Source organism: Anabrus simplex, chromosome 13 (genome assembly GCF_040414725.1).
Source record: "Anabrus simplex isolate iqAnaSimp1 chromosome 13, ASM4041472v1, whole genome shotgun sequence".
Taxonomy (NCBI): domain Eukaryota; kingdom Metazoa; phylum Arthropoda; class Insecta; order Orthoptera; family Tettigoniidae; genus Anabrus; species Anabrus simplex.
In genome coordinates this window covers 43,568,169-43,595,020 of record NC_090277.1, presented here as the reverse complement: position 1 = coordinate 43,595,020, position 26,852 = coordinate 43,568,169, and the positions used below count along the sequence as shown (strand labels likewise).

General features: G+C 38.4%; 1 protein-coding gene across 1 annotated transcript in view; it reads right to left on the bottom strand.

Annotated features, from left to right (window-relative positions):
• Positions 1-24,626: 24,626 nt before the first annotated feature.
• The window catches only part of trh (trachealess), a 263,636-nt gene continuing 261,410 nt past the window's right edge, over positions 24,627-26,852 (bottom strand). The window contains exon 12 of the mRNA XM_067156891.2: positions 24,627-26,054. Coding sequence (XP_067012992.1) covers positions 24,807-26,054 — 1,248 coding nt within the window. The 3' untranslated portion in view covers positions 24,627-24,806. The remainder of the gene's footprint in view (positions 26,055-26,852) is intronic.

The following is a 26,852-nucleotide window of genomic DNA, read 5'->3' as shown; positions in this document are numbered from 1 at the left end:
GTGGTCCAATGTGGCCAATAAAGTTTTATAATAATAAGAAATTATAAAGGTCCAATAACACTGCCCTGCAGGAAATCCCCACCCCTCCTTAATTATTACAGGATCAGGTAATGCTTCACCTATCGAGTTCTATGTTTTGGAAATGTTGCCACTCATTCCTCCCAGTTGCTGTAGAGACCAAGGAAAGGAATGGAATGTGACAGAATTAAAAGAGGTAGTGATTCTGAGGCTAAATGCACTCATTTACAACTTGTCTCTGCTGCAAAATATCAGATTGATCAAAGTTGGGATGTGGACAACAACCTGGAGTTTATTATATAAGAGGAACTTCTTGCCATGAGTAACTTTGTTATTACATTTCAGGATGCTTTGTAAAAACGAATGATATTTTGAATGTAAATTTGTAATTTTAAAATTATATTCCTGGACTACAGAATTTTCAGGTTGAACAACAGCTCTTTAACAGTTTACAAGTTTTCTACCATATTATACATTGAAAGAAAGATACAGAAGATTGTTTGGTTTATGCCTGACCAATTTTCAGGTGTACTCACCTTACGAGAGACCTCATCACTGCCATCAGATCCCCAGCACTGTGGACTGTCGCCTGACATCAAAGCTTCCATTGAAGCAAAACTCCGGCAGTGGACAGGCATGAGAATTCTGTCCCATTTCTCCCTGCAAGCTTTCCATAAACCATCCATGGTTCACAGACGTTGATGTTGGAGCCGTCTTTCCAACCGCCCAGATGCTCAGAAATTCATTGGATAGGCATCAGGACTCTTCATAAGAACATGTTGAAATGGAGTTACATGAATTCCTAATTCCTATTCCATTTCCTGATAAAAAAACACAGAGCTGTTCTGGCAATGTGACTTCAGACCTTGTCCATATGGATCTGCATCTGGTTTGAGTCCACTCCATACAATTATGGGATGTCTGTCCTGTATATAGGTGTAATACCATTCACTTGCACTGTTTTTTCCAACATTGCATATCATCAACAACTTACTCGCCTAACTGAATCGTATGACAACTCTAAACACATGTGGGAAACTATCCCGGCAGTGTCAAACAAAATTGCTGCGCTGATTTGCATTGATGTCGCGGTGTGTAATTGCCCAATAAGGATGCAAGCTTCATCCACTGCGATGACTGTCTTCTATTTTGGCCCTGCCACGTGCGTTTCACAACGTGTGTGTACGAAAAATAATCATGGAAAAGGACTGTAACATACACTTCCTAATAACTGTTGATTTTCGGTGCTATTTCACAACACTCACATGATAACACTGACCTAAAAGATCAGACACTACAGTGTTCATGACAGTTCCACTGGTCACTCACTACTATAGTAACACTTCACAATCAATCCGATGAAAATTGAATGACCTGTACGCAGTAGCGGCGACTAGGGGGGGCGAGGGTGGGCACTCCCCGCCCCCCTCTGTTTGGAGAGGGCCAATGACCTTAGATGTTAGGCCCCTTTAAACAACAAGCATCATCATCAACATTTTGGAGAAAATATTACATTTTTATTCCATTTTAACCAGCTAAAACTCGGAATTATAGGATTTATTAAAAAAAGCCATTTGTACAAGCCATGTTGTCTTATCAGATAATTCTTTTCTTTATTTTCTTTAATTATTACCAAAATTTTAAGAAAAAATACGCACAAAATGTTCTTCGTTCCGGCTAACCGATTTGTATTAGCGCCACAGCAAATAGTGGAGACTTTGCCTGTGCATGAGCAAGGGTACCAGGGCTTTTTTAAAAGAATTTTTTTTTTTTTTGCTAAGACATAGACACTGAGGTACGATTCACCATTTTGCCACGTGCATTTGTCACTCTGGTGGTCTCTTTAGTGTCTGTTAGTCTTTTAGTGTATAGTTAAATACTGAATGGTTTTAATTGTATAATCACGCTTTTTTTAAAAAAATTTGGAATAAATGTGTAATATTGTTCCTTTGGCGAAAGTTTCATTGTAGAGTGTTGAATCAAAATCTCAAAAAACTATTATTACCGCATTTAAGTTGGTAAACTGTCAATCTTCGCCTCTCTGTCGAAATTCGCTGAGAGAGCATAAAAAGCTTACCATTTTGTGTCCTTTATTTGTTTTAATGTATATACCTCCCCCCCTTTCCCCCATCTACCGCTATATTCCACAAACCCAAGTACTGTTTGTTTTCTGTATATTATTTTGCCCTTGCACTTTTAATTCCCAGTTGCCGCTACTGCCTGTACTCTTGTCCACATATGTGGATGTGTTCATGAAGGAAAACCTGGCAGGCAATTGAATCATAGCAAAATTGCTTCCATCTGCGTAGTGCCCTTTGATATACATTTTATGGAGATGATTTTAATGCTGAAAACATTTATTAGCACACAAAGTAGGGGATCCTATACTATGAAAAATGTAAAATAAAGTAATTTCCTCAATTGTGCCAAAAGTTGAAGGGTTAAAGGGCCTGGAAAGTTTTCAAATTGTGAATGTTGGATAGATCTATCAAACTTTAAAAAGAAAATTTCAAAAATCACTTTTGACCGAAATGCAGTTGTGGAAAAACAGCCTAAAATCGCTTGTTTCTTTACTTGTTTTCATTTTGATTCAAATCCCAGCCAAATTAACTTATTTGCATAATTCTTTCTGTAATGTTTTCTTTGGTTCAATAACATCGGGCGTTTTTTATTTTTTTTAAATGTCCGCACCGAATGTAGTTATAAGGGCGTGAGTGAAACTCTGCATTGACTCACATTAGTGCTCATAGTGGTAGAAAAAGGCAAACTGCTTTTCTAATATACTGGATAATGATGATTAAGTAAGGATTGTAATTTTTAGGAATAAATAAAGAATATATTCTCATACTTTATTACATTTTATTTACCTAAAATTTGTAGCTCCCCAGGATGTTTTCAACATTGAGTTGCTTGCCTGAATATTTTAGTGAGAATTAGTTAATGTACTATATTTCCTTTCCATCCATGAACTCCCCCCTCCTCACCCTCTTTTTTTCCATGTCACGTACTTTTTAGTACAATTAAGTTAAAATTTTTGAAATGTGTGTTTTAACATTAAGATAACAGGAATGTGTCCTTGCAATACACCTAAACATATGTAGCTGAAGATGTCTAATCCTCTGATCTTTTTATCTTTACGGGAAGAAAACAACTATCAGTTTCGAAGATGCATACATACATACATACATACATACATACATACATACATACATACATACATACATACATACATACATTCATTATCATTATAGACTGTTAAGCCTTTCAGCGTTCAGTCTGCAAGCCTCTGAGAATTTACTAAACGTCGCCACAATCCTCGATTTGTAACTAGTGTTGTGGCCTCATTTAGTTCTATACCTCTTTTCTTTAAATCGTTAGAAACTGAGTCTAACCATCGTCGTCTTGGTCTATCTCTACTTCTCTTAACCTCCATAACAGAGTCCATAATTCTCCTAAGTAACCTAAAGACTAAAGTTAGATGTAGTTGGTATAAGTGAAGTACGTTGGCAGGAAGAACAGGATTTTTGGACAGGCGACTACCGAATTATCAACACTAAATCAAACAGGGGAAATGCAGGAGTTGGTTTAATAATGAATAAGAAAATAGGGCAGCGGGTAAGCTACTACGACCAGCATAGTGAAAGAATTATTGTCGTCAAGATTGACACCAAACCAATACCCCCCACAATAGTGCAGGTCTATATGCCTACTAGTTCAGCAGATGGTGAGGAAATCGAAAGAATATATGAAGAGATAGAAGATTTAATACAATATGTAAAAGGTGACAAGAATCTAATTGTGATGGGAGACTGGAATGCAGTGGTAGGCCAAAGAGGAGAAGGTAATACAGTAGAAGAATTTGGATTGGGACAAAGGAACGAAAGAGGAAGTCGGCTGGTTGAATTCTGCACTGATCATAATTTAGTCCTTGCCAATACTTGGTTCAAACACCAAAAACGACAGCTGTATAGGTGGACGAGACCTGGAGACACTGGAAGGTATCAAATAGACTTCATTATGATTAGGCAGAGATTCAGAAATCAGGTGTTGGATTGCAAAACTTTCCTAGGAGCAGACGTGGACTCTGACCACAACTTGTTGGTCATAAAATGCCATCTGAAGTTGAAGATATTGAAGAAAGGAAAAAATGCAAAAAGATGGGATCTAGACAAGTTGAAAGAAAAGAGTATGAGGGATTGTTTTAAGGAACATGTGACACAAGGGCTAAATGAAAAGGCTGAAGGAAACATAATAGAGGAAGAGTGGATAGTCATGAAAAATGAAGTCAGTAGGGCTGCTGAAGAGATGTTAGGAAGGAAGAAAAGATCAACTAAGAATCAGTGGATAACTCAGGAGATACTAGACCTGATTGATGAATGACGAAAATACAAGAATGCTAGAAATGAAGAGGGCAGAAAAGAATACAGGTGATTAAAGAATCAAGTGGATAGAAAGTGCAAGGATGTCGAAGGATTTATGGTCCAGGGAAAGGTAAATGCTGCATACAGGAAAATCAAGGAAACCTTTGGAGAAAGGAAATCTAGGTGTATGGATATTAAGAGCTCAGATGGAAAGCCACTTCTAGGGAAAGAAGACAAAGCAGAAAGATGGCAGGAGCATATCCAACAGTTGTATCAAGGTAAAGATGTAGATAATTTGGTTCTGGAACAAGAAGAGGCTGTTGATGCTGATGAAATGGGAGACCCAGTTTTGAGGTCAGAGTTTGACAGAGCTGTGAGAGACCTAAATAGGAACAAGGCACCTGGAATTGATGACATTCCTTCTGAATTACTGACTACCTTAGGAGAAAGCAGCATGGCAAGGTTATTACATTTAGTGTGTAAGATGTATAAGACAGGAGAAGTGTCATATGATTTTCGGCAGAATGTTGTTATACCTATCCCCAAGAAAGCCGGTGCTGACAAGTGTGAAAACTACCGCACCATTAGTTTAGTATCTCATGCCTGCAAAATTTTAATATGTATTATTTACAGAAGAATGGAAAAACAAGTTGAAGTTGAGTTAGGAGAAGATCAATTTGGCTTCAGAAGAAGTGTAGGAACACGTAAAGCAATCCTGACTTTACGTCTGATCTTAAGAGGATCGAATCAAGAAGGACAAGCCCACGTACTTGGCATTCATAGATCTAGAAAAGGCATTCGATAATGTTGATTGGACCAAGCTATTTACGATTCTGAAGGTGATTGGGATCAGATACCGAGAACGAAGAATTATCTACAATCTGTATAAAAATCAGTCTGCAGTGATAATAATCGAGGGCTTTGAAAAAGAAGCAGTAATCCAGAAAGGAGTGAGGCAAGGCTGCAGTTTGTCTCCCTTCCCACTTCAATGTTTACATAGAACAGGCAGTAAAGAAAATCAAAGAGGAATTTGGAAAGGGAATCACAATCCAAGGAGAGGAAATCAAAACCTTGAGATTTGCCGATGATATTATTATCTGAGACCGCAGAAGATCTCGAGAAGTTGCTGAATGGTGTGGACGAAGTCTTGGGTAAGGAGTACAAGATGAAAATAAATAACTCCAAAACAAAAGTAATGGATTGCAGTCGAACGAAGGCAGGTGATGCAGGAAATATTAGATTAGGAAATGAAGTCTTGAAGGAAGTAGATGAATATTGTTACTTGGGTGGTAAAATAACTAATGATGGCAGAAGTAAGGAGGACATAAAATGCAGACAAGCACAAGCAAGGAAGAGCTTTCTTAAGAAAAGAAATTTGCTCACTTCAAACTTTGATATCGGAATTAGAAAGATGTTTTTGAAGACTTTCGTATGGAGCGTGTCATTGTATGGAAGTGAAACATGGACGATAACTAGCTCGGAAAGAAAGAGAATAGAAGCTTTTGAAATGTGGTGTTACAGAAGAATGCTGAAGGTGAGATGGATGGATCGAATCACAAATGAAGAGGTAATCGAATTGGCGAGAGGAGATTGATTTGGCTAAATTTGACAAGAATAAGAGATAGAATGATAGGACACATCTTAAGATGTTTTTGAAGGAAGTGTAGGTGGTAAGAACAGTAGGGGTAGACCAAGGTTTGAATATGACAAGCAGATGAGAGCAGATCTTGGCTGCAGTAGTTATGTAGAAATGAAAAGGTTAGCACAGGATAGGGTGGCATGGACAGCTGCATCAAACCAGTCTATGGATTGATGACTCAAACACAAACCTATCCTCATCCATTCGCCTCACATGACCCCACCACCGAAGCCAGTTTATGCGTACAGCTTCATCCATCGAGTTCATTCCTAAATTAGCCTGTATCTCCATTCCGAGTAGCCTCCTGCCATTGTTCCCACATGTTTGTACCAGCAATCATTCTTGCTACTTTCATGTCTGTTACTTCTGAATAAGATATCCTGAGTCCACTCAGCTTTCGCTCCCGTAAAGCAAAGTTGGTCTGGAAACAGACCGATCTAAAGATAGTTTCGTCAGGGAGCTGACTTCCTTCTTACAGAATACTATTGATTGCAACTGCGAGCTCACTGCATTAGCTGTACGACACCTTGATTCAATCTCACATACTATATTACCATCATGGGAGAACACACAACCTAAATACTTGAAATTATCGACCTGTTCTAGCTTTGTATCACCAATCGGACATTCAATTCTCTTGAATTTCTTACCTACTGACATCAATTTAGAGGCTAATTTTCATACCATACTCATTACACCTATTTTCAAGTTCCAAGATATTAGACTACAGGATTTCGGCACAATCTGCCATTAAGACCAAGTCGTCAGCATAGGCCAGACTGCTTACTACATTTCCACCTAACTGAATCCCTCCCTGCCACTTTATACCTTTCAGCAGATGATCCATGTAAACTACGAACAGCAAAGGTGAAAGATTACAGCTTTGTCTAACCCCTGTAAGTACCCTGAACCAAGAACTCATTCTGCCATCAATTCTTACTGAAGCCCAATTGTCAACATAAATGCCTTTGATTGATTTTAATAATCTGCCTTTAATTCCATAGTCCCCCAATATAGTGAACATCTTTTCCCTCGGTACATGTCATATGCTTTCTCTAGATCTACGAAACATAAACATAACTGTCTATTCCTCTCGTAGCATTTTTCAATTATCTGGCGCATACTGAAAATCTGATCCTGACAACCTCTCTGTGGTCTGAAACCACACTGCTTTTCATTCAACTTTCTCTGAACGACTGATCGCACCCTCCCTTCCAAGATGTCAGTGAATACTTTGCCTGGTACACAAATCAATGAGATACCTCGATAGTTGCTGCAATCCTCCTTGTTCCCTTGCCAACACTCCATGCTAATCTTACTACTCTATGAAGCCATTTCATCCTTGCCTTCCCACTGTACTTCACCATTTCAGGTCTAATTTCATCTATTCCTGCTGCTTTATGACAATGGAGTTTATTTACCATCCTTTCCACTTCCTCAAGCGTAATTTCACCAACATCATTTTCCTTCTTCCCATGAGCTTGACTGTTCGCAACACCACCAGGATGATTTCCTTTTACATTGAGAAGATGTTCAAAATATTCCCTCCACCTTTCCAGTGATTCCATGGGATCTATTATGAGTTCACCTGAATTGCTCAAAACACTGTTCATTTCCTTTTTCCCTCCCTTCCTAAGATTCTTTATTACAGTCCAGAAAAGTTTCCCTGCTGCTTGACCTAGCCTTTCCAGGTTATTACCAAAATCTTCCTACGACTTCTTTTTGGATTCAACAACTATTTGTTTCGCACTGTTTCTCTCATCTACATACAGATTCCTGTCTGCCTCGGCCCTTGTTTGGAGCCATTTCTGATAAGCCTTCTTTTTACGTTTACAAGCTGCTCTCACTTCATTATTCCACCAAGATGTTCGTCTTTTCCCATCTTTACACACAGTTGTTCCTAGGCATTCCCTTGCTGTTTCTACTACAGCATCCCTGTATGCCAATCATTCACTTTCTATATCCTGAACCTGCTTACTGTCTACTGTTTGAAACTTCTCACTAATCATATCCATGTACTTCTGTCTAATTTCCTCATCCTGGAGATTTTCTACCCTTATTCGTTTGCAGACAGATTTCACTTTCTCTACCCTAGGCCTAGAGATACTTAGTTCACTACAGATCAGATAGTGGTCTGTATCATCGAAAAATCCCCGGAAAACTCGTACATTCCTAACAGATTTCCTGAATTCGAAGTCGGTTAAGATATAGTCTGTTATGGATCTGGTACCCCTAGCCTCCCATGTGTAGTGGTGAATAGCCTTATGCTTGAAGAATGTATTCGTAACTGCTAAACCCAGAAGTCCAGCAAACGCTTCCCGTTCCAATTAGCTTCCATATCTTCCCCACATTTACCAATCACCATTTCGTATCCTTCAGTTCTCTTCCCAACTCTCGCATTGAAATCGCCCATTAGCACTATTCTGTCCTTGCTGTTGACCCATGATGTCACTCAATGCTTCATAAAACTTGTCAACTTCATCCTCATCTGCACCCTCACATGGTGAATACATGGAGACAATTCTAGTCCTGATTCATCCAACTGACAAATCTACCCACATAATTTGCTCATTTACATGCCTAACAGAAACTATGTTGCATGCAATGGTATTCCTGATAAAGAACCCTATCCCAGACTCTGCCCTTCCCTTTCTAACACCCGTCAAGTACACTTTATAATCTCCTATCTCTTCCTCGTTATCTCCCCTTACCCGAATACCACTTACTCCTAGCACATCCAGATGTATCCGCTTTGCTGACTCAGCCAGTTCTACTTTCTTTCTTCCATAAGCCCCATTAATGTTGATAGCTCCCCATCAAATTCCATTTCGTTCGCCAAGTTGTTTCCAAGGAGTCCCTCGCCTGTCAAATGGGAGTGGGACTCCATTACTTCCATAGGTCCGAGGCTTGCTTAAAATGTTCTGAGCTCGCTCAATTCATGAAGCAGGATGCTACCCTACTTGCACATAGTCCAAGTGAGGATCTCTCCTCTAACGGGTTATGGACCACCGATGAATTGTGTAGTCTTAGCCGCCTGAGCACAAGGAGGGCCACGACTCAGAATATGTCCGAGATGTCCACTCCCATTCCATAGCAACTGGTATCCCGACTCTCAGGACCACTTACTAGGCCACTCAGCCGTTGCCCATGGTTCACGAACTAGGACGTGACTACAGTAACCCACACCATGAACCATTCGAAGATGCACAAAAAAAAACAACCATGTTTACTTTGTATTAGAAATAAAGTTGCTGTATACCTCTTATTCTACTTCATAAAGTTACATTATAATACAATGAAGTATGTAAGGAGGAACAGGTACAACACATACCGCATTGTACTAGCCGCAGCCCTAGGCCTTCCCCTACCAATGACGACGTGTTCCCCCCGCCCCTCTCGCCCGCACTTCTCGGGTACTTTATTCATTGCCCAGGCAGAGTGTGTGTACAAGCAATTCGTTGATCCTGGCCTAAATCACACAGTGAACTTACTCAGTTCCTTTCTTTCTCTTTTGAATTGATGAGTATATTCCCTTGTACTGTTTTCCTATTTTCTTTACCATATGTATTCATCTTTATCTCTCTGCCTTTTCCTTCTTCCTTTGTGTATCCAGATTTCTTCTTATTCTATGCTTCCCACATCAAAATTGAAGATCTGAAACCTTATGAGTAGTTTTTGGTTCTTCTTTTTTGCTTAGTCAAGCTCCAAGTTTCTGAGCCATACAGGATTACTGGCTGGGAAGCAGAAATGAGCTCGCTGGGAGATGAGAAGAACTGTGACAGAGGAGGAGAGAGTTAATGTCTCTCTAGACAGCAGTGTATGAATATTTCTCCTTCTCACACTGACCTGACATAATGGTTGTCCCATTTTGTGTTTGTTTCATTTTTCCTGTCTTTCCACTAGGTGAATCAAATATAAACCGGAATTACTTTTAACAATTTTATTGAATCTGCCAACAAATACACAACAAGCACCTCATTTTTCTACATAGTTTCCCAAATTTGAGACATTTTTTGCCACCGAGTTGGCAACTTTGTTATGCCATACTCGAAAAAAATAAGAATGTGGTGTGCAGCCAGTTTCGCACATACTCCTCTACCGCTGCATCGTCATGAAATCACTTTGCTCCCAGTTCTTCTTTCAGTGGTCCGAACAAGTGGTGGTCACAAAGTGACAAGTCTGGACTGTAAGGAGGATTTTCAGAGGTGTCCAATGCATTTCCTCCAGATTTTTCCGTGTTACAACAGCAGTGTGTGGCCTTGCATTGTTGTGCAAAAGAAAACCATCTCAGATCGGTTGCCGGCAACATTTGTTGAGATACGCAGCTTTGTCTCGGCCAAAAGATGGCAGTAAAATGCTGCATTCACTGTCCTTCATTCACACAAGAAATTCACAAGCAAAATGCAGTAGAGTCTCGTTAATCCGAAATAATTGGGACCGGAGTCTGTTTGGATTACAAAATTTTCGGATTAACCGGAAAATATTTTCTAATAATAATGTTATTGTTTTTACGTCTCACTAACTACTTTTACGGTTTCCGGAGATGCCTAGGTGCCGATATTTTCTCCCCCAGAAGTTCTTTTAAGTGCCAGTAAATCTACTTACACGAGGCTGACGTATTTGACCACCTTCAAATACCACCATACTGGGCCAGGATCGAACCTGCCAAGTTGGGGTCAGAATGCCAGCGCCTCAACTGTCTGAGGAAAACGGTTTCTACAATACAGTATAATACATACCATAATCTAAAATGTCCACTCTTTAGGAGTTACATTAATAAAATAGTGTATAAAATTACAGTAGGGTAGTTAAGAACCCGTAGAGGAGGAAATGACTAAAACTAGGTTAAAACTTGTCTCCTAAAACTGCTAAAATAGGTATGGGTTACACTTTTGCATTGTGCCTGGGATGTGAAGTGCTGCTTGTGATGTTTATTTAATAGGTCTGCCTCACTCTCAGAATGTGAGGGTGTCAGTGAGCAGTTAATGAGGAAAACGTGGAAGAAATTGTGGCTGAGTCTCACATTCATCGAGACCAGTGGAAGCGTCTGCGAATGTCATTCTCCTTGAAATTGTTCTAAAACTTCCTGGGTGTGAGGAAGCCAACAGAAATGACATTAACGAGTGGATGGAAGCTGACTGTCATCAATTACAGACAGACCAATAAATTTAACTATGGTGGAGAAAGAATCTGGAGTTGATGAGGAACAGAGTGACGACGAAGAAGACCACAATGAACAACTAGTATCACATTCAGATGCCGCGGCCGCCTTAGAACCTGCCGTACACTACGTCGAGCAACACTCCGCTGCTACGCCCACTGATGTGATGATTATGAGATGCTGGTTTAACACTGCATCATCGAGTAGGTTCCAATCACTACGACAAAAGAAACTAAGAGACTTTGTAAAGATAAACAACCAGTGATTGATGGTTTATGATTTGTAATTATGTTTACATTAAGTTATTCTATTAAAATATGACTAATAAAATGCAAGAAAATCTTCATTCTGTAATACGTTCTTTCATTTCAATGACGAGAAATTTTAAATAAATTGAATATTTCAGTTCAGATTAACCGGACTTTCGGATTAACCCGGTTCAGATTAGCGGGACTCTAGTGTGCCTGAATAGTCCCAAAAAACAGTTGCAAGCACCTTTCCAGCAGAAAGGCATGTTTTGGCCTTGACTGGGCCAGCTGCACCTCATTCCCGCCACTCCATGCTTGCTTGTTTTGACTCCGGGGTGTAATGATGAACCCAAGTCTCATCAGAAGTCACAATGTGATGGAAAAATTCATATCCTCCCTCCTCATAGCAATTCAGATGCCTCCGACAAACACCCTGGCAGAATTTATTTTTGTCCCCTGGTGAAGAGACGAGGTAGCCACAAGGCAGACAATTTCCGAAGGTCTGAGTTCATCATTGATGATGGCTTGAACACTTCCAAAACTTATTCCTATGAGCAAAGCAATTTCAGGAATGTTTATGCGCTGATCTTCTTCAATAAGGTCACGTACAGCACGAATGTTGTTTGCAGTGTTGCTTATCCATGGTCATCTTTGGTGCGGCTTGTTTTCCACTTCTTCCCATTCTCCCAAAAATTGTTTGTGCCATTCATAGACCTGGATCTCCGAAAGAGTTGTGTCCCCAAACTGTGCATGGAGCCTTCTCAAAATTTCCGAAGCTTTGGTGCCTTCTTTCGCCAGAAACTTGATGATTACCCACTGTGCAATGGAGGTGTGTATTTCTCGCTGGCTCATGGTGTACGGAAGCAAGCAGTCACTCTGTGGTATGTGACGCATCAAGTCCCCTGTTCTGGACATCCCCACCAACATCCTCTCAAAGCTCCACCCATTTCTGTTCGCTACTGAAGCTGCTAATTTTAAATTCCGGTTCATATTTGATGCACCTAGTATATATGACTTGAATTGCACTTCTTGTTCCTTTCCATCACCTACTTCCACATAGAAAAGTTAGTTTAATGGGAAATGCACCTTCATTAGTCAAAAGTTTTGTATTTTTCAGTTTATTTTTGTCCTTTCTACATTTAGGGCTGTTGTTCAGGTGGCAGATTACACATCAGTCGTTTAACTAGACTTTTCTTAATTGTTTTCAAAGAAATTGAAAATTTATTGAACATTTCCCTTGATGAATTATTCCATTCCCTAACTCCTCATCCTATAAATGAATATTTGCCCCAATTTGTCCTCTTTTGTTCTAACTTTATCTTCAAATTGTGGTCTTACCTACATTTAGGAGCTCCACTAAAGCTTATTCATCTACTAATGTCATTCCACACCAACTCTCCACTGACACCTCAAAACATACCACTTAAATAAAACAGATTCCAACTTGTAGATTTAGGAACTTCCACCTTTCCAGCACTTTAAAATCTTATGATTTTTCTTATATTAAAATAACATTAATTTATTTTGAAATTAGTTGGTAGATGTTTCGTTTTTCATAGAAAACATCTTCAGCTGTGATCTCGAATGACAGTTAAAATATATACAAAAACACAAGTTACATAAGTAAAACACAATATTTAAAAACACTTGTCCTTGACTAAATAAAAGGTCTAAATGTCTAAAGAGTCTTTGGTTTTCTCTATGTTGTCACTATCTAACACCTCTTGATGTAAAAGATGTGTTATTCGTAAAATGCTACTTAAACACTATCCTAAGACAAAGGGATTTTAAAATTTCTTAATGTCTAGCTGATGTACCCGTGCTTCGCAACGGAATTCTACACTGTATACAGAATTCTATGTTAGGTAGTGTACATGTTGTGAGCAAAAGTATATTAAATTGCATAGCTCTTAACGTTACCCTGGAAACGCGACAGAGAAATCACCAAACGTCTTTTCTCATATGAAGACTGCGTTAGGGAATTTTCATTGTAATGGTAACCCGCTTGCCTACTATCAGTCACTATGAGGTTGGGGAATTGCATTATAATGGCAGACACTCACTCTCCGCCTGCCTTTTTACATCCTCAGAAAGACTGTCTTAGTGTTTTTCCCAACTGAAATGAACATAGGTCATCACAATGATGTCAGTAGGAACGGCGCGGGTAAAAGCAATGATTTCACATGAAATACTCGATCAAATGAAAAACCACACATTTTCTCACTTTTAACAAACAGTACTACACTGCCAATCTAACAGTCCAGAGTTCCAGAGCTGGAATGACCAGGCTGCAGACAGCCGTGATCCGTGAACATTCTTAGTCTTTTTTCGGAGGGGGTGGGGTCGAATAATGGAGAGTCCCAGGGCAAAAACGATGCCATTTTACTAATCTGCTTCCTAGGAATATCTGATGAGTCAGAAGATCTCAATTCGCTACACTGGCGGCGGAAAAATCTACGTGACTTGGAGGCAATTTTTTCCTCCAAGCCAGAGGAGAAACCCCCTTTTCACTGCTAATTTTGAATAAAATGAATGTAGAATTTAATAAAAGTGAAGAGGAAGAAGCTCTTTTTAAGAAACGGCTTCTTTCAGGGTTGAATTTTGAGTTATTTAGTGAATTGTAGTGCTATAATTTGGAATATGCCTAAATTGTAATTCTAGACCAGGTCATACTACTACTACTACTGTTACTACTACTACTACTACTACTAAGTGAGCCTCTGCCTTAAGAGTGAACACTGCTCATTCAAAACAGCGCGTCAGAGTAGGGATGAACCAGTGAGTTACGTACCAGCAGTACGGTATCAGAAAATGTATGAACCAGAGGAATGACATGCTAAAGAAGAAAGTTTTCTAACTCCCCAGCTATTTCCCGCCACCAATATTCAGTCAGGCTGTTCTACTCGGTACGCAGCAGTAATCCCATCTATCGGAGTTGAGCGGCAGCATTAGAAACAAAGAACATCACCACAAACAATGGTCAATGTAATGTTATTGTTGATCAATGTTATGCGCTTTCAATATTGTAGGCTTTCCCATTTAGTTTTCTTCCGACCCTGAAATACCACTCTTATCATAGTCGGTACTGTAAAATTGAATAAAACATACCGTAAATGACTGCAAATTGTATTCTCTATAACTTTTGTTATTTAGTACTTTTTGATAGGACCAACAACATAGGTATTTAAAAATTAAATTTTAGGCGCCTTCCCCTAAACTAAAATTTCATACAGGGCGAATAAAATGGTTTGTAACTTAGAGTGTAGTTTCTTATTCCCCGACTCTATAAGCCTATACCAATTTTCATAAAATCCTGTTAACTCATTTTCTCATGGCTCGGCATTGATATGGACTTGGCAACAAAAATACAAATTCATGAATATCTGTGTTATCAAAGCCGGTATGGTAGCAATGTATGACATAAATGATCGGAAATTTAATTCTGTATAACTTTAGTTATGTAGTATTTATCGATAGGACTACTAATAATATAAATATTTGACGATAAACAAAGTAAATGATTCAATACGGAACCTGAAGGATGAAATTCTTAATGTTAAATAAATATTTGAGAATTCAATTTTATACCTTCCCCTAAACTACCATTTCACCATTTCTATAGTCTAGATTGTAGTGGCTTACCCCTGACTTCACATACCGATTTTCATTAAATTCTCTTCAGCCATTTTCTCGTGATGTGTGGACAGACAGACAGACAGACAGACAGACAGACAGACAGACAGACAGACAGACAGACAGACAGACAGACAGACAGACATTACAGAAAAGTAAGAAGTGCATTACCTTGTTACTATGGACATGACCGATACAGAAATACCAATCTTTTCAAATTCTGAGCAATGTACAGACAAAACTCTTATAAATATAGATAAATGACCGGGCGAGTTGGCCGTGCAGTTAGAGGCGCGCGGCTGTGAGCTTGCATCCAGGAGATAGTCTATCCTGTGTGACCTCACTTGGTCAACTCTTGTTCTTTTCCAATGCCCCCCCCCCCCCCCCCCACAATGGCATAATGTGTGGAAGCCTAGGGAGTCTCATTTTCATGCCCTTTGTGGCCCTCATCTTTCTTTGGCTGGTAACTTCATTTTTCGAAGTGTCGGATCTCTTTTATTTTTTCTCTCGTATTGTGTTAATAGAGGATGGTTGCCCAGTTGTACTTACTGTTAAAATAGTAATCACCACCACCACTCACCTAAGAATGACAAGGAGCATAAAAATAATGTGTGCCACATTTATCAGTACTCACTTTAATTTCACTAGAAACGATTCTCCATCCACAATGTAAAACAGCTTTTTCTTCTTGGTAAGTTATTGGACTCTCTTCCTGGGATTACAAATACATGTTCAGATTTACTAACAAAAACTTCTGGTAGTGTAATGTAATAGTAACTTCTAGGAGGCTGCGGCCAATAGTAACAGGGGAGGAGGTAGACCCTTCCTTGTCTTCATCTCTGGTTAGAGGGTAGTTGTAGACTGAAAGGCACATAAGGCACATAAGGCACATACCATAACGTGCTCCTCGCTTGTAGGTATATCTGCATAAACCATGATGTCATTTGCATGCGCATGCGTATAGTGTTCAGGCTCGTAACATAAGTTCCAGTTTGCTCCTGCATTGTCAGTCAAAATGAACAGCTGCCAGTGTAACGAAGTTTCGATATACTGTAAGTCGAATGCTTTCACTGGCTTGATGAACATCAGGTCGAAGGTCAAAACAAAAGAAACAGTTTTAAATCATTCATGAATGCATGAATATGCATTACAACTATGCCATTCCAGAGAACTGTGCTGCTGTTGTGCCAGTACCAGTGGAGGAAGGGGTTCCTCTTAAGAAAGAAAAGCTCAACGAACTGAACACATTGCTGACCAAACATTACGGGAAAGAGTGGATAAGGAACAATGACCTCACGTACTACAAGACACTGTTTGACCAGCATCAAACTTTAAACAGTGAAATGCCAGACTATGACATTGATGTGGGGGATTTTGTTGAGGACAAAAAAGGATTGTTAATATAACTGTACAAAATGTTAAAGAACTTATAAACTGTTTTGAATGAGTGATGATTTCTTGATGTAATCATAAAATCAAAGAGCGGGGATTAGATATCAAAACATTATATCCTAATCTTAAAATTATTTCCAATCATGCTATTTTCATAGTGTAATACTTTCAAATGTAGCTAGTAAAACACGTTCACCATAAATCTGCAAATTCTATTCCATATACTGCTGCATACATCTTTTATCTCCACAAAACTGCTGCAAAACTCATTATGTCCAAATATTTTCTTGCAAAAAAACGTGGGTTCTATAAGTTATATTTTGTGGAGATTTTGTGGTATGATGAAGATGAACGCTTACTGTTTAATTACAAAATTTCAATCTCCTATCTTTGTTGCATAACAAATTACAGTCTTTTGCGCTTCCTGAAAAATTTATTTGTCTGCACATAACAGGTTTTGCAACTGGGCGACTCATATGAAAATGTCCGACTTCAAATCCATCTCTGTAATGACAAGGACACTCTCATAATGGCTCAGACGGTGGAACGTTGGCCTTCTGACCCCAACTTGGAAGGTACAGTAGTATCTGAAGGTGCTCAAATACGTCAGCCTGGTGTCAGTAGATTTACTGGCTCATTAAAAAACCCTCCTGTGGGACCAAATTCAGGCACCTTTGCATCTCTGGAAACATTTTAACTGATTGAATCCAAATTTTAATGCAATATACAATGGAATGTTTTATACATTGTTTATACATTTCAGAATGTGTAACTTTCCATAGAAAAATGGTGTTATAAATTTTTAAGGGTGGTCGGAAAATTGTGTTCTTTGCTGCATTGTAATCTTTATATGACTGAGAAATATGTAAATGAATTCACTTCTTTTATGCCAGTTTGTACTGAATAGAATGATATGGATCACTGGCTGAGCGGTACAGGGAAGTTGTGAGACATTGTCGGGGTTGACCACGGTTGACGCACTACCTCATTTCTATCCATATTAGTAGGATTATGTTATTGAGCAACTGTTTTGGTGACAACCTTTTTCTATTAACAACTGTTTTGCCCAGCACTAATTAGAACTGGGTGTTCATGTTCTAATGTGCTCCTCAGAGCTCACCACCACTGCTGCAACTCATTTACTATGTCCTGCCTGCAAAACGAGGTTTTGTGGTCCATAGATCTGGGACTGAGTGAACGTATAGGGGTAGATATGATGTCAGGATTTAGGTCATTAAAATGAATCAGAGCCAAAAGTTCAATATTTTTACAAAGGCCAACAATAATAATATTATTATTAATATAATGGATAAGAACAAACTGAACCACATCTACTCAGTTTGAAGTGGTGTAACATTACAAGGTTTTTCTATTGCACATTAGACTTTGAGCCTACATCACATGAGCACAAAACGAAAAAAAACAAACAAACAATTCAATCACATAGTAATATAAATTCTACTTCTAAACAAAACAAATTTCCATCATCATGTGTGATAGCTCAACACTAGAAATATTTTTCCAGAATTATAAAAAAGTAACATTTTGGTTGCTCTTAAAAGTCCTTTTTTAAAAGGGGGGAAAAATCATAAGAAATAATAATTTTATAATATATGAAATCTTCCCCTCTTTGATATGACACTGTTACCATCATTTAAAAATTATACAATAATAATAATTATTATTATAATTATAAAATTAATATTTTTACACATTCAATTATGGTAACATTACAAATTACAGAGAAATATATTTCTTACTGAATCATAGTTCCACAATTATAAAAAAAAACGAACAAACAAAACAACTGCACATCTTTATTGTGAGAAACAATTTTCAAGTGTGGAAAGAAAGATGGGATTGTACTAATTTGAGAACAATGATGACAACGTTTGATTTAGGCTTTTATAAGTTACTTGGAAGAAATTAATTATGCAGCGTGCTTGAAAGAAGTTTGCCCTAGTAAAAGAGTATTTTCTTGGCTGATATTGGCATATATTATCAGTTATTGTTTTGAAAAGTAATGATATCAGGATCCTTATCTTTTGTTTATAAATTAATAACACTAGATGAAGTTTTAATGGTTGATATTTAATTAAAAATTTTCCCAGATTTGAGAATGAAAGTTTGTTAGGTAGAGCCCACTGGAAATTGTGGACTAAAATTTTGAACTCTACAGACATTTGGCCATTGGTCTTATGAATTTCAATTCCAGGGAAGATAGGATAGAATTCTAACAGAATTTTTTTTTTTATGCCATTGAAAAGTGCAGAGCTGGCCAAAAACCTACACATTTTTTCAAATACCATGGACTAAACTGGGTTTGAACTTGCCAACGTGGGCTTGCCCATGCTCCTTTGCTATCGTAGGCAGCAAATATTATCAGTCATCTGCATTTAGGACTATCATCTAGGAGGCAGATTACCTAGCCTTTTCTTAAAAACTTTTAGAAACTTAGAAATTTATCTAACATTAGAATAGGTGTGCCACTGTATGAACTAGCACACTGTGTAGTAAGGATGTAAAGGAGAGGGCATATAAGTCTCTGGTAAGACCCCAACTAGAGTATGGTTCCAGTGTATGGGACCCTCACCAGGATTACCAGATTCAAGAACTGGAAAAAATCCAAAAAGCAGCTCCATTTGTTGTGGGTGATTTCCGACAAAAGAGTAGCGTTACAAAAATGTTGCAAAGTTTGGGTTGGGAAGAATTGAGAGAAAGAAGAAGAGCTGCTCAACTAAGTGGTATGTTCTGAGCTGTCAGCAGAGAGATAGCGTGGAATGACATTAGTAGACGAATAAGTTTGAGTGGCGTTTATAAAAGTAGGAAAGATCACAATATGAAGATAAAGTTGGAATTCAAGAGGACAAACTGGGGCAAATATTCATTTATAGGAAGGGGAGTTAGGGATTGGAATAACTTACCAAGGGAGACGTTCAATAAATTTCCAATTTCTTTGAAATCATTTAGGAAAAGGCTAGGAAAATAACAGATAGGAAATCTGCCACCTGGGCGACTGCCCTAAATGCAGATCAGTATTGATTAATTGATTGATAGAGTTTGACTAGTCTTAAAGAAGGTATCTACATTTATCTTCTGGCTTTTCCATCAAAACTAAGTGATGCAGAAAAATTTCATTGACTCAAGGGTTAATAAAAGGAGAAGTTTGATAATTGGAAATTTGTCTCAGTGAAAAAAAAGAGAGAGAGAGAGAGAAATTTTGTTTTATTAATAAATGCTATAATCTAATCCAAAACCATCCTTGGTCTGAAAATCTTAAAAAAAAAAAAGAAAAGAATGGTTGTTGAATTTTGCAGGACTGGGCTCCAGACAAATTTAGTGTAAATATCAACAATTAAATTATATCTGTCATCATGTTTTTCTTTAGAAACTACCTCTTTCAGCAAGTGTTGAAAGTTAGAATATTACTGTATTTTGGAGGTTGTTACAAGATTGTCGGAACTTATTCTAATGAAATGTTTCTTCCTTGAAGGATTAAGTCTGCTTATATATTCCTACTGAATGAGTGAACACACACCAATTAACAGTTCCTTACAGCCAATTATGATTAGATTTACCTTTTCTGCTCATGCTCATAATTTTCAACAGTTTCAAGAGGAGTTTAAACTAGGTTTACCACTTCTGTAATGGTATCATGAATTGTAACCAGACAAGACATATTTTTGTGTTTATAATGTGTGTTAGAAGTATTTTTGTGTACAACATGCTGAAAATTAAAATTTTTAAGTGTCCATTAGGAAGCCAACTGCATCCGGGAGATAGTAGGTTCGAATCCCACTATCAGCAGCCCTGAAGATGGTTTTCCGTGGTTTCCCATTTTCACACCAGGCAAATGCTGGGGCTGTACCTTAATTAAGGCCACGGCCGCTTCCTTCCAACTCCTAGGCCTTTCCTATCCCATCGTCACCATAAGACCTATCTGTGTCGGTGCGACGTAAAGCCCCTAGCAAAAAAAGGAAGCCAACTTTGATTTTCAAAGTGAAGAAATTCTATTTCCTAGTGCACTGGGCTTGAAAAGAAGTTTGCAGTGGTAACTAAACACAGTACTAGCCAGTGTCGTGGGAAGATACTCCATACTGAGTTTCTACTGATTATTAATTTATCATATCATGGTTTTCATGTCCCTATAAATAAAGCTGGATCAATCACGTTATAAGGTAACACACCATGATATAGAAGACCAAGAAGAACAAGATCAGGAGGTTGGAATAGGACATTTCCTACTACAAAGAACTCAGAAAGCAACACTGATGTGGTCTGGCAATATAAAAAGGATGAGTGCAAGTAGGACTACAAGAAAGGAATATGAAAGAGAAGTAAAGGGAAAAAGACCAGTGGGCAGACCCAGAGAAAAATGGACCGATCTAGCAAAGAAAGATGTCGAGGATAGAGGACACGATTGGGAGAAAGTTATGAGAGAACAGTGATTCATGGATAGACAAAGATGGAGGGGGCTCGTACACCACACCCGGGCAATTGGAGATGGTCAAGGAATAAACCAGTGATGGATAAATCAAACCTAGCAAGCTAGGAATGAGGATAAGAATACACACCAGTATAGGATAAGTGTGAAAAAAGGAAGAAGCAGAAAGTAAAGACAAGGACGAACATGAAAAAATAAACAATAAGGATAAATTGAACATATTTATCTTTACATTGATTAGCTCTCTCCCACTTCCATGATGAAAATGGAAACTAGAAACGAGTTTGTCAGGGAATGAGAAGAAAAGAATGTAGAACTGGGACTGATAAAGAGAGATGAGGAATTTGTCCTTGTCTTGTCACATTTTTTATATTTGTCCCTTTTCTTTGTTATTCCTTCACACTGGTATTTGTTTATATCCTTCTTCCTGGCTATCTATATTTTGACTGTTCTTACATAAAGTATCTAAATTGAAAATGTGAGAAATAGGGTTTTATAGTAAGGTACAAATGGCTTCTAATTGTATGTACTTTAGTTGTATGGGAGAAAAGTAACATAAAAAGAATTAATTAGCATAATCAATTGATGTAAACTTGGATAGAATGTGTAAGGCTTTAAATTGTCACAATATGAAGACCACATTTGTAACAACAAAGAAAACATTCCAGCAGTTATGGTCTGTTAGGGACCTTCTCTCCAGTGTATCCATGTACCATATTCTCTGAAGAAGATTTATATTGGGACCACTAAATGCAGCATTAACACCAGAATGAAAGAACATTGTTGTCTTATGCAAATGGAAAAATCTGCACTGGAGCAGCACAGTACCTCTTCCCTTGATCGTGAAGTGAAATTTGCAGAAACCACAGTTCTGGCTACCATACCTCAATATCATTCTCGTCTCTGCCAAGAAGCAGTGGAGATAATGAAGCACGACAACTGTTTTTACAAGAAAGAAGAGTGCCTCCAGATTAGCAGTTTGGAGACCGTTACTCATTGCCAGATGACAGAAGATTGAATGTACTGGGGCACACTGTGCAGGTTGTAGAAAAATCAATCCGAGAGAAAGGAAAGTCAACCATGGTGCTACCACCTAGCCTTTTTGATATTATAAAAGTATGGGTGACCACTAGTCTGTGTCATTTCTTCTTGACAAGGTATACCGTAATCTAGCGGGAACGTGACACATTTAAAATGTCAATATGGCCAAATATCCTGGCAAAACGTCACAGCTTGTCAGTTGACATCAGTCATGAATGTCTGTGCCAGCATATTTTAATGCAAAGTACCAAAAGTAGGCAGCAGTTCCCAGTCAAAACAAGTTTTATTGTACTCTTCAGTAAAGTAGCTTAACAAATTTATTGTTTCTGTAGTATACGTAGGGACATTCAATTTATTTTATGTCATTTTGCTGAAACTCATCTTTTTAAAGGGTGTAATTGCATAATATTTTGATTCATTACCCAGGAATGGAAGAATAGGACTAAATATGGAATACACAACTTGTTTCTCTAACATACAATCGGACAATGTGTGTATGACTGCACTTGAATGTCCTCTCAAAATCCAAAGAGGTAGCAACCACTAGTTTAAAACTCCTTATGCTATATTGCAGAGGTATGAAAGAAAGATTCTTTCACAACAGATTCCTCAAAGAACAAGAAATTCTTCAGTTACTTGAACAATATTGAAAATCTAGTTTGAGCCAACATAATAAAGAGAAATCTAAAGAGAGACACAATACAGAATTCAGTGTTCTGCTGTGAAAATTATGACTATAATTTCCACTGAACTTCAATCAAATATTTTTCTTTCTTGTAAATCAATTATTTTTTCTTTATCACACATACAAAAGATCACACATGTACACATTTCATAATATAATATTCTATAATACTTTCACAGTTTTCAATTTTTTTTTTTTACAATTAGGTGACAGAATTACATTTCTGTACCAATGCCCATTAAATTAAAAACCAGCCACTTTTATTCTTTTGTACAATAAAATGATTCCTCAACAATTAAAGAATCTTAATCAATTAATCAATAAATGTCCATCTATTAATATTATTTACAGTTTCACAATGAAATTAAATTTTTGTCTTTTTTTCTTCCTTTTTTTAAAAATGACTTCATTTGGAAACTTTCTTTTTTTCCAACTATAACGACACTGAGAGTCTTCTAGCCTACAAAGTTGATTTGGATCTACTCACATTTGCAACTACAATGTCTTCTTATCTAGCAGTCGACTTTTTTTGAGCCTGATGGTAATTGAATATCATGTTGAAAACAAAAATGAAATCTCATTAACTTTGAACATATTTCACAAAATTATGATTTGCCACTTAAGACAGTATATAATTATCTAACTTGAAAGTTCAATTACGTTGTTCTGTCCCGTCAACCGACGATAATATAATTGTAATAATTACAGTTTTTTTCATCTACAGCAAAGTAAAATCACTTCATAATCACATTAGAGTTTGGAAAAATGATGGGAGAAACTGTACATCACTATGGAATTCAGAACTGTCGGTTTACTAGTTTATTTAAATACATTTTTTTCTTTATGGCACAGTTCTTTTAAATCATCATTTCCATTAATTCTGATCTTGTACTGCATAAACTCTTCACTAAAGCCACAAAAAGTTTTTACATATGATCGGGATAATCAGCTCTTGATTCTTTACCGTCTTAATCCAGCAAAAGATACCTTTCAGTGTTCACATTAACTGTAGGCACATCACAGCTGATTAGACTCACATCCTACCTACGAGGTATAACGACGACGATGTAAACGCCATGCGACAATTAAATAGAAATTTTCTATCTATTCAGAAGAGTGGAATGTATATTGAAGGAAATACGTTTTCCTTCCATTTCTTACAAAAACCAATCTAGCTCAATTTTTGAGTTAAAGTGACAAATCAATCTTGGAATGCATTTCTTTTGTACTGGGTGAGCAGAATAAAGCGGAACTGTTCCATCCTGTGCGTGGGAAATCCTAGGTGAGTGAGCCAGCCAGTGATGAAATACAGTGCCGGATGTACTTAAGGCCATGCTACAGCGCCAGATTTCCGTCCTTGTTGAACGTTTGCAAACATGGTACATGCTTCCTCAGTGACATTAGTACAGTGTGTGGATTCAGTGAAATGGCTCAGTATTCTGTTCCCCAAAGAGTATTCATTTATGATTCATACGTCCGTAGAAAAAGTGCGAAGGTCGTGATGAGATTATTTCAAGAGAAGTTTCCTGATGTTCATATTCCAGCTCGGACTTCAATTCATAGATTAGTAAATAATTTACGCAAGACAGGAAGTCTTCTTCATAATAAACATAATAAACCATGTACAGTACTCACACAAGAAATTGTAGGAAACATTGGTAATGCAGGCGATTTTTATCTCTGGGGGGCATTGAAAGATAAAGTGTACAAAACAAATCCACACAATTTAGATGAAATTCGAAATAACATTCGTCAAGAAAATGCTGCCATTTCTCAGAGGGAACTGCAGAGGGTAATGAACAATTTCCTAAGCAGGTGTCAGAAATGCTTGAACAACGAAGGGAAGCATTTTCAACATCTCCTGGCATGATATATGTGAGTACTTTTATTTTTTGTGTTGTTTGTTTGTTTGTTTGTTTGTTAGAAATAGCTTACGTGACAATGTATTTATAGCAGACTTCCTGTCACGTACGCACCTGCCATGTGGAGGCAGCACTGCTGGGGTGCGGGACTGGTTTCGCTTTATGTTGCTCACCCTGTATTATAATGATGAACTATTTGACACTTCTTGAAAGTAGCTTAATTCTTAAAACTAGGAATGCTATATTTGGTTTGTCCATCAATAAGCTACCTAATAAAATAATTAAGTACAATAATATAACTTAATTATGTTCCCTACTCGTACTAGGATGCTGTCGAATACCAGTTGGCCGTATTTTTAAGCGCTTCTGGGTACACGGTAGCGGTGGCTGTGACAGTTTTGTTAGCGGTTGGGTGATACAAGTGAAAACCGGCACTGGCAGCGGAGTGATGATAAAACTGCGACTGATCTAGAGAAGTCGTCGCTGCGTACGCCGCTGCTGCATCGAGTGCGCTGGGGTGGACCGCAGAATATACTTGCGGTTTCAAAGGCAAGGGCTGAGCAGGTGCGTCTGCTGTTGCAGAGCCGCCCAGATATTGATGTCTTAAAACGTCAGTATACACTTGACTATCAAATGCACCGTGGATTTGTTGCTGGTGTTTGTCCCGAGGTGATACCGATGACGGAGGTGTCATCGCTGAGTGATAGTCCACTGAATATCCACCGGAAGTTGAATACGATGATACAAGACTGTTAAAAGCATCTGCACTTCCATTAACTACGCCTCCAGGCTTCTGGTTGTGTGAAAGCACAAACTGGTGGTCTCCGTACGTGGATGAGCCTTCGCTCCCTGGTGGAGTTGGTAACGGGCCGACTTGATTGACATCGCTAGCATAATATGAGCCAGAATTTCCACCTCGGCCAGGACCACCAATACCTGTAGCGGCTGCGTGTACGTTGGCTCTAATGACGCTCTCTCTGTTGGCATACAGTTGTCTGAGAAGTGCTGAGGCTGGAAGAGGTGTTGATGACTGCGCATGTTGTAACTGTTGAGAGTTGAGGTGGTTTAAATGATGATGAGCTCCAATCCACTGTATGGTACTTCGCTGCTGTTGCTGTTTGAGTAAAGCATCAGTGCTAAAGTCTGTCGGTTGATGTTGAAGTGACAGTGAAGGTGGGGGTGAAGATTTGCTAAGAATTGCAGATGGTAGATGCTTGGACATGGCATGCTCTAAATCTTTCACAGATGTACCGCCCCCACCATCACTGTCCTCATGTTGAGGAGTTTGTTTCGGACTGGGTTCAGCGGTGATGACTGCTGTTGAAGAATGACAGGAAGACGATGCGGGACTGAGAACTGCGCTACGATGCGGAAGGAGAGTCTTACCACGGGCGGTACCACTATCCAAGCGATCCTCCTCTTCGTCTTCATCCTCGTCCGACGTGCAACAGCTACTATCATCTTCAGGAGCAAGTAGTTTTCGCTTTTGGCCTCGACGTGATACTGAAGACAGCTCTTTCTCCACAGATGTCATCTTCTTCAGTGCTCGAATGCTAAGACCACCTGCCAGCTGAAATAAAGAGAATGTTTTTTTAGTCAGTAGGCCCAATCTGATAAAAATTAACTGAAGCAAAATTATTTTAATATAACTATTTATTTCCTGATAGTAGGCTAATTAATAATTATCTTAGTGGATTTACGCCCCGCTAACTACTTTAATGGTTTTTAGAGATGCAGTTGTTCTCTTATGTGCCGGTAAATCTATTGATAAGGTATGCATTTCAACACTTTCAAATGCCACTGGACTGATCGAGGATATGATCGAGGATCAAATCCTCCAAACTGGGCTTGGAAGGCTACCATCTGAGCAACTGTGCCCAGTTGATAATAAGACAGTAATAATAAAAATGTCAAGCACATGAAAGGAGAAAGATTGCCAAGACAAGCACTGGAAACACAGACAGGGAATAGAGGATGAGAAAGACCAAGATTATGATGCATGGACTCTGTGAAGAACAGCATAGTGCACAGGACAATGGAACCTGTAGTGGAAGACAGTGTTGGATAAGGAATGGTGGAAAGATAGGATGAAGAGGAGGGAAACCATATTTGCTCCCACCTGGTGTCAGCTGCAAAAGGGGAAATAATACTAATAATAATAATAATAATGATACCCTTTGTAACTGGGAAAGTTGAATTCCGAAGTTCCTCTTATTTAAACACGAGCTAGTATGCAAGATAACTTCTACACTTCATGAAACTTTTTTAAAAAATTGAGAGCGAGTACATGAGAGTTCCAGGGCAAAAGATATACCCTTCTGCTCATCTGTTTCCTAAAAATGCAGATGAATCGGAAAATCTCCATCAC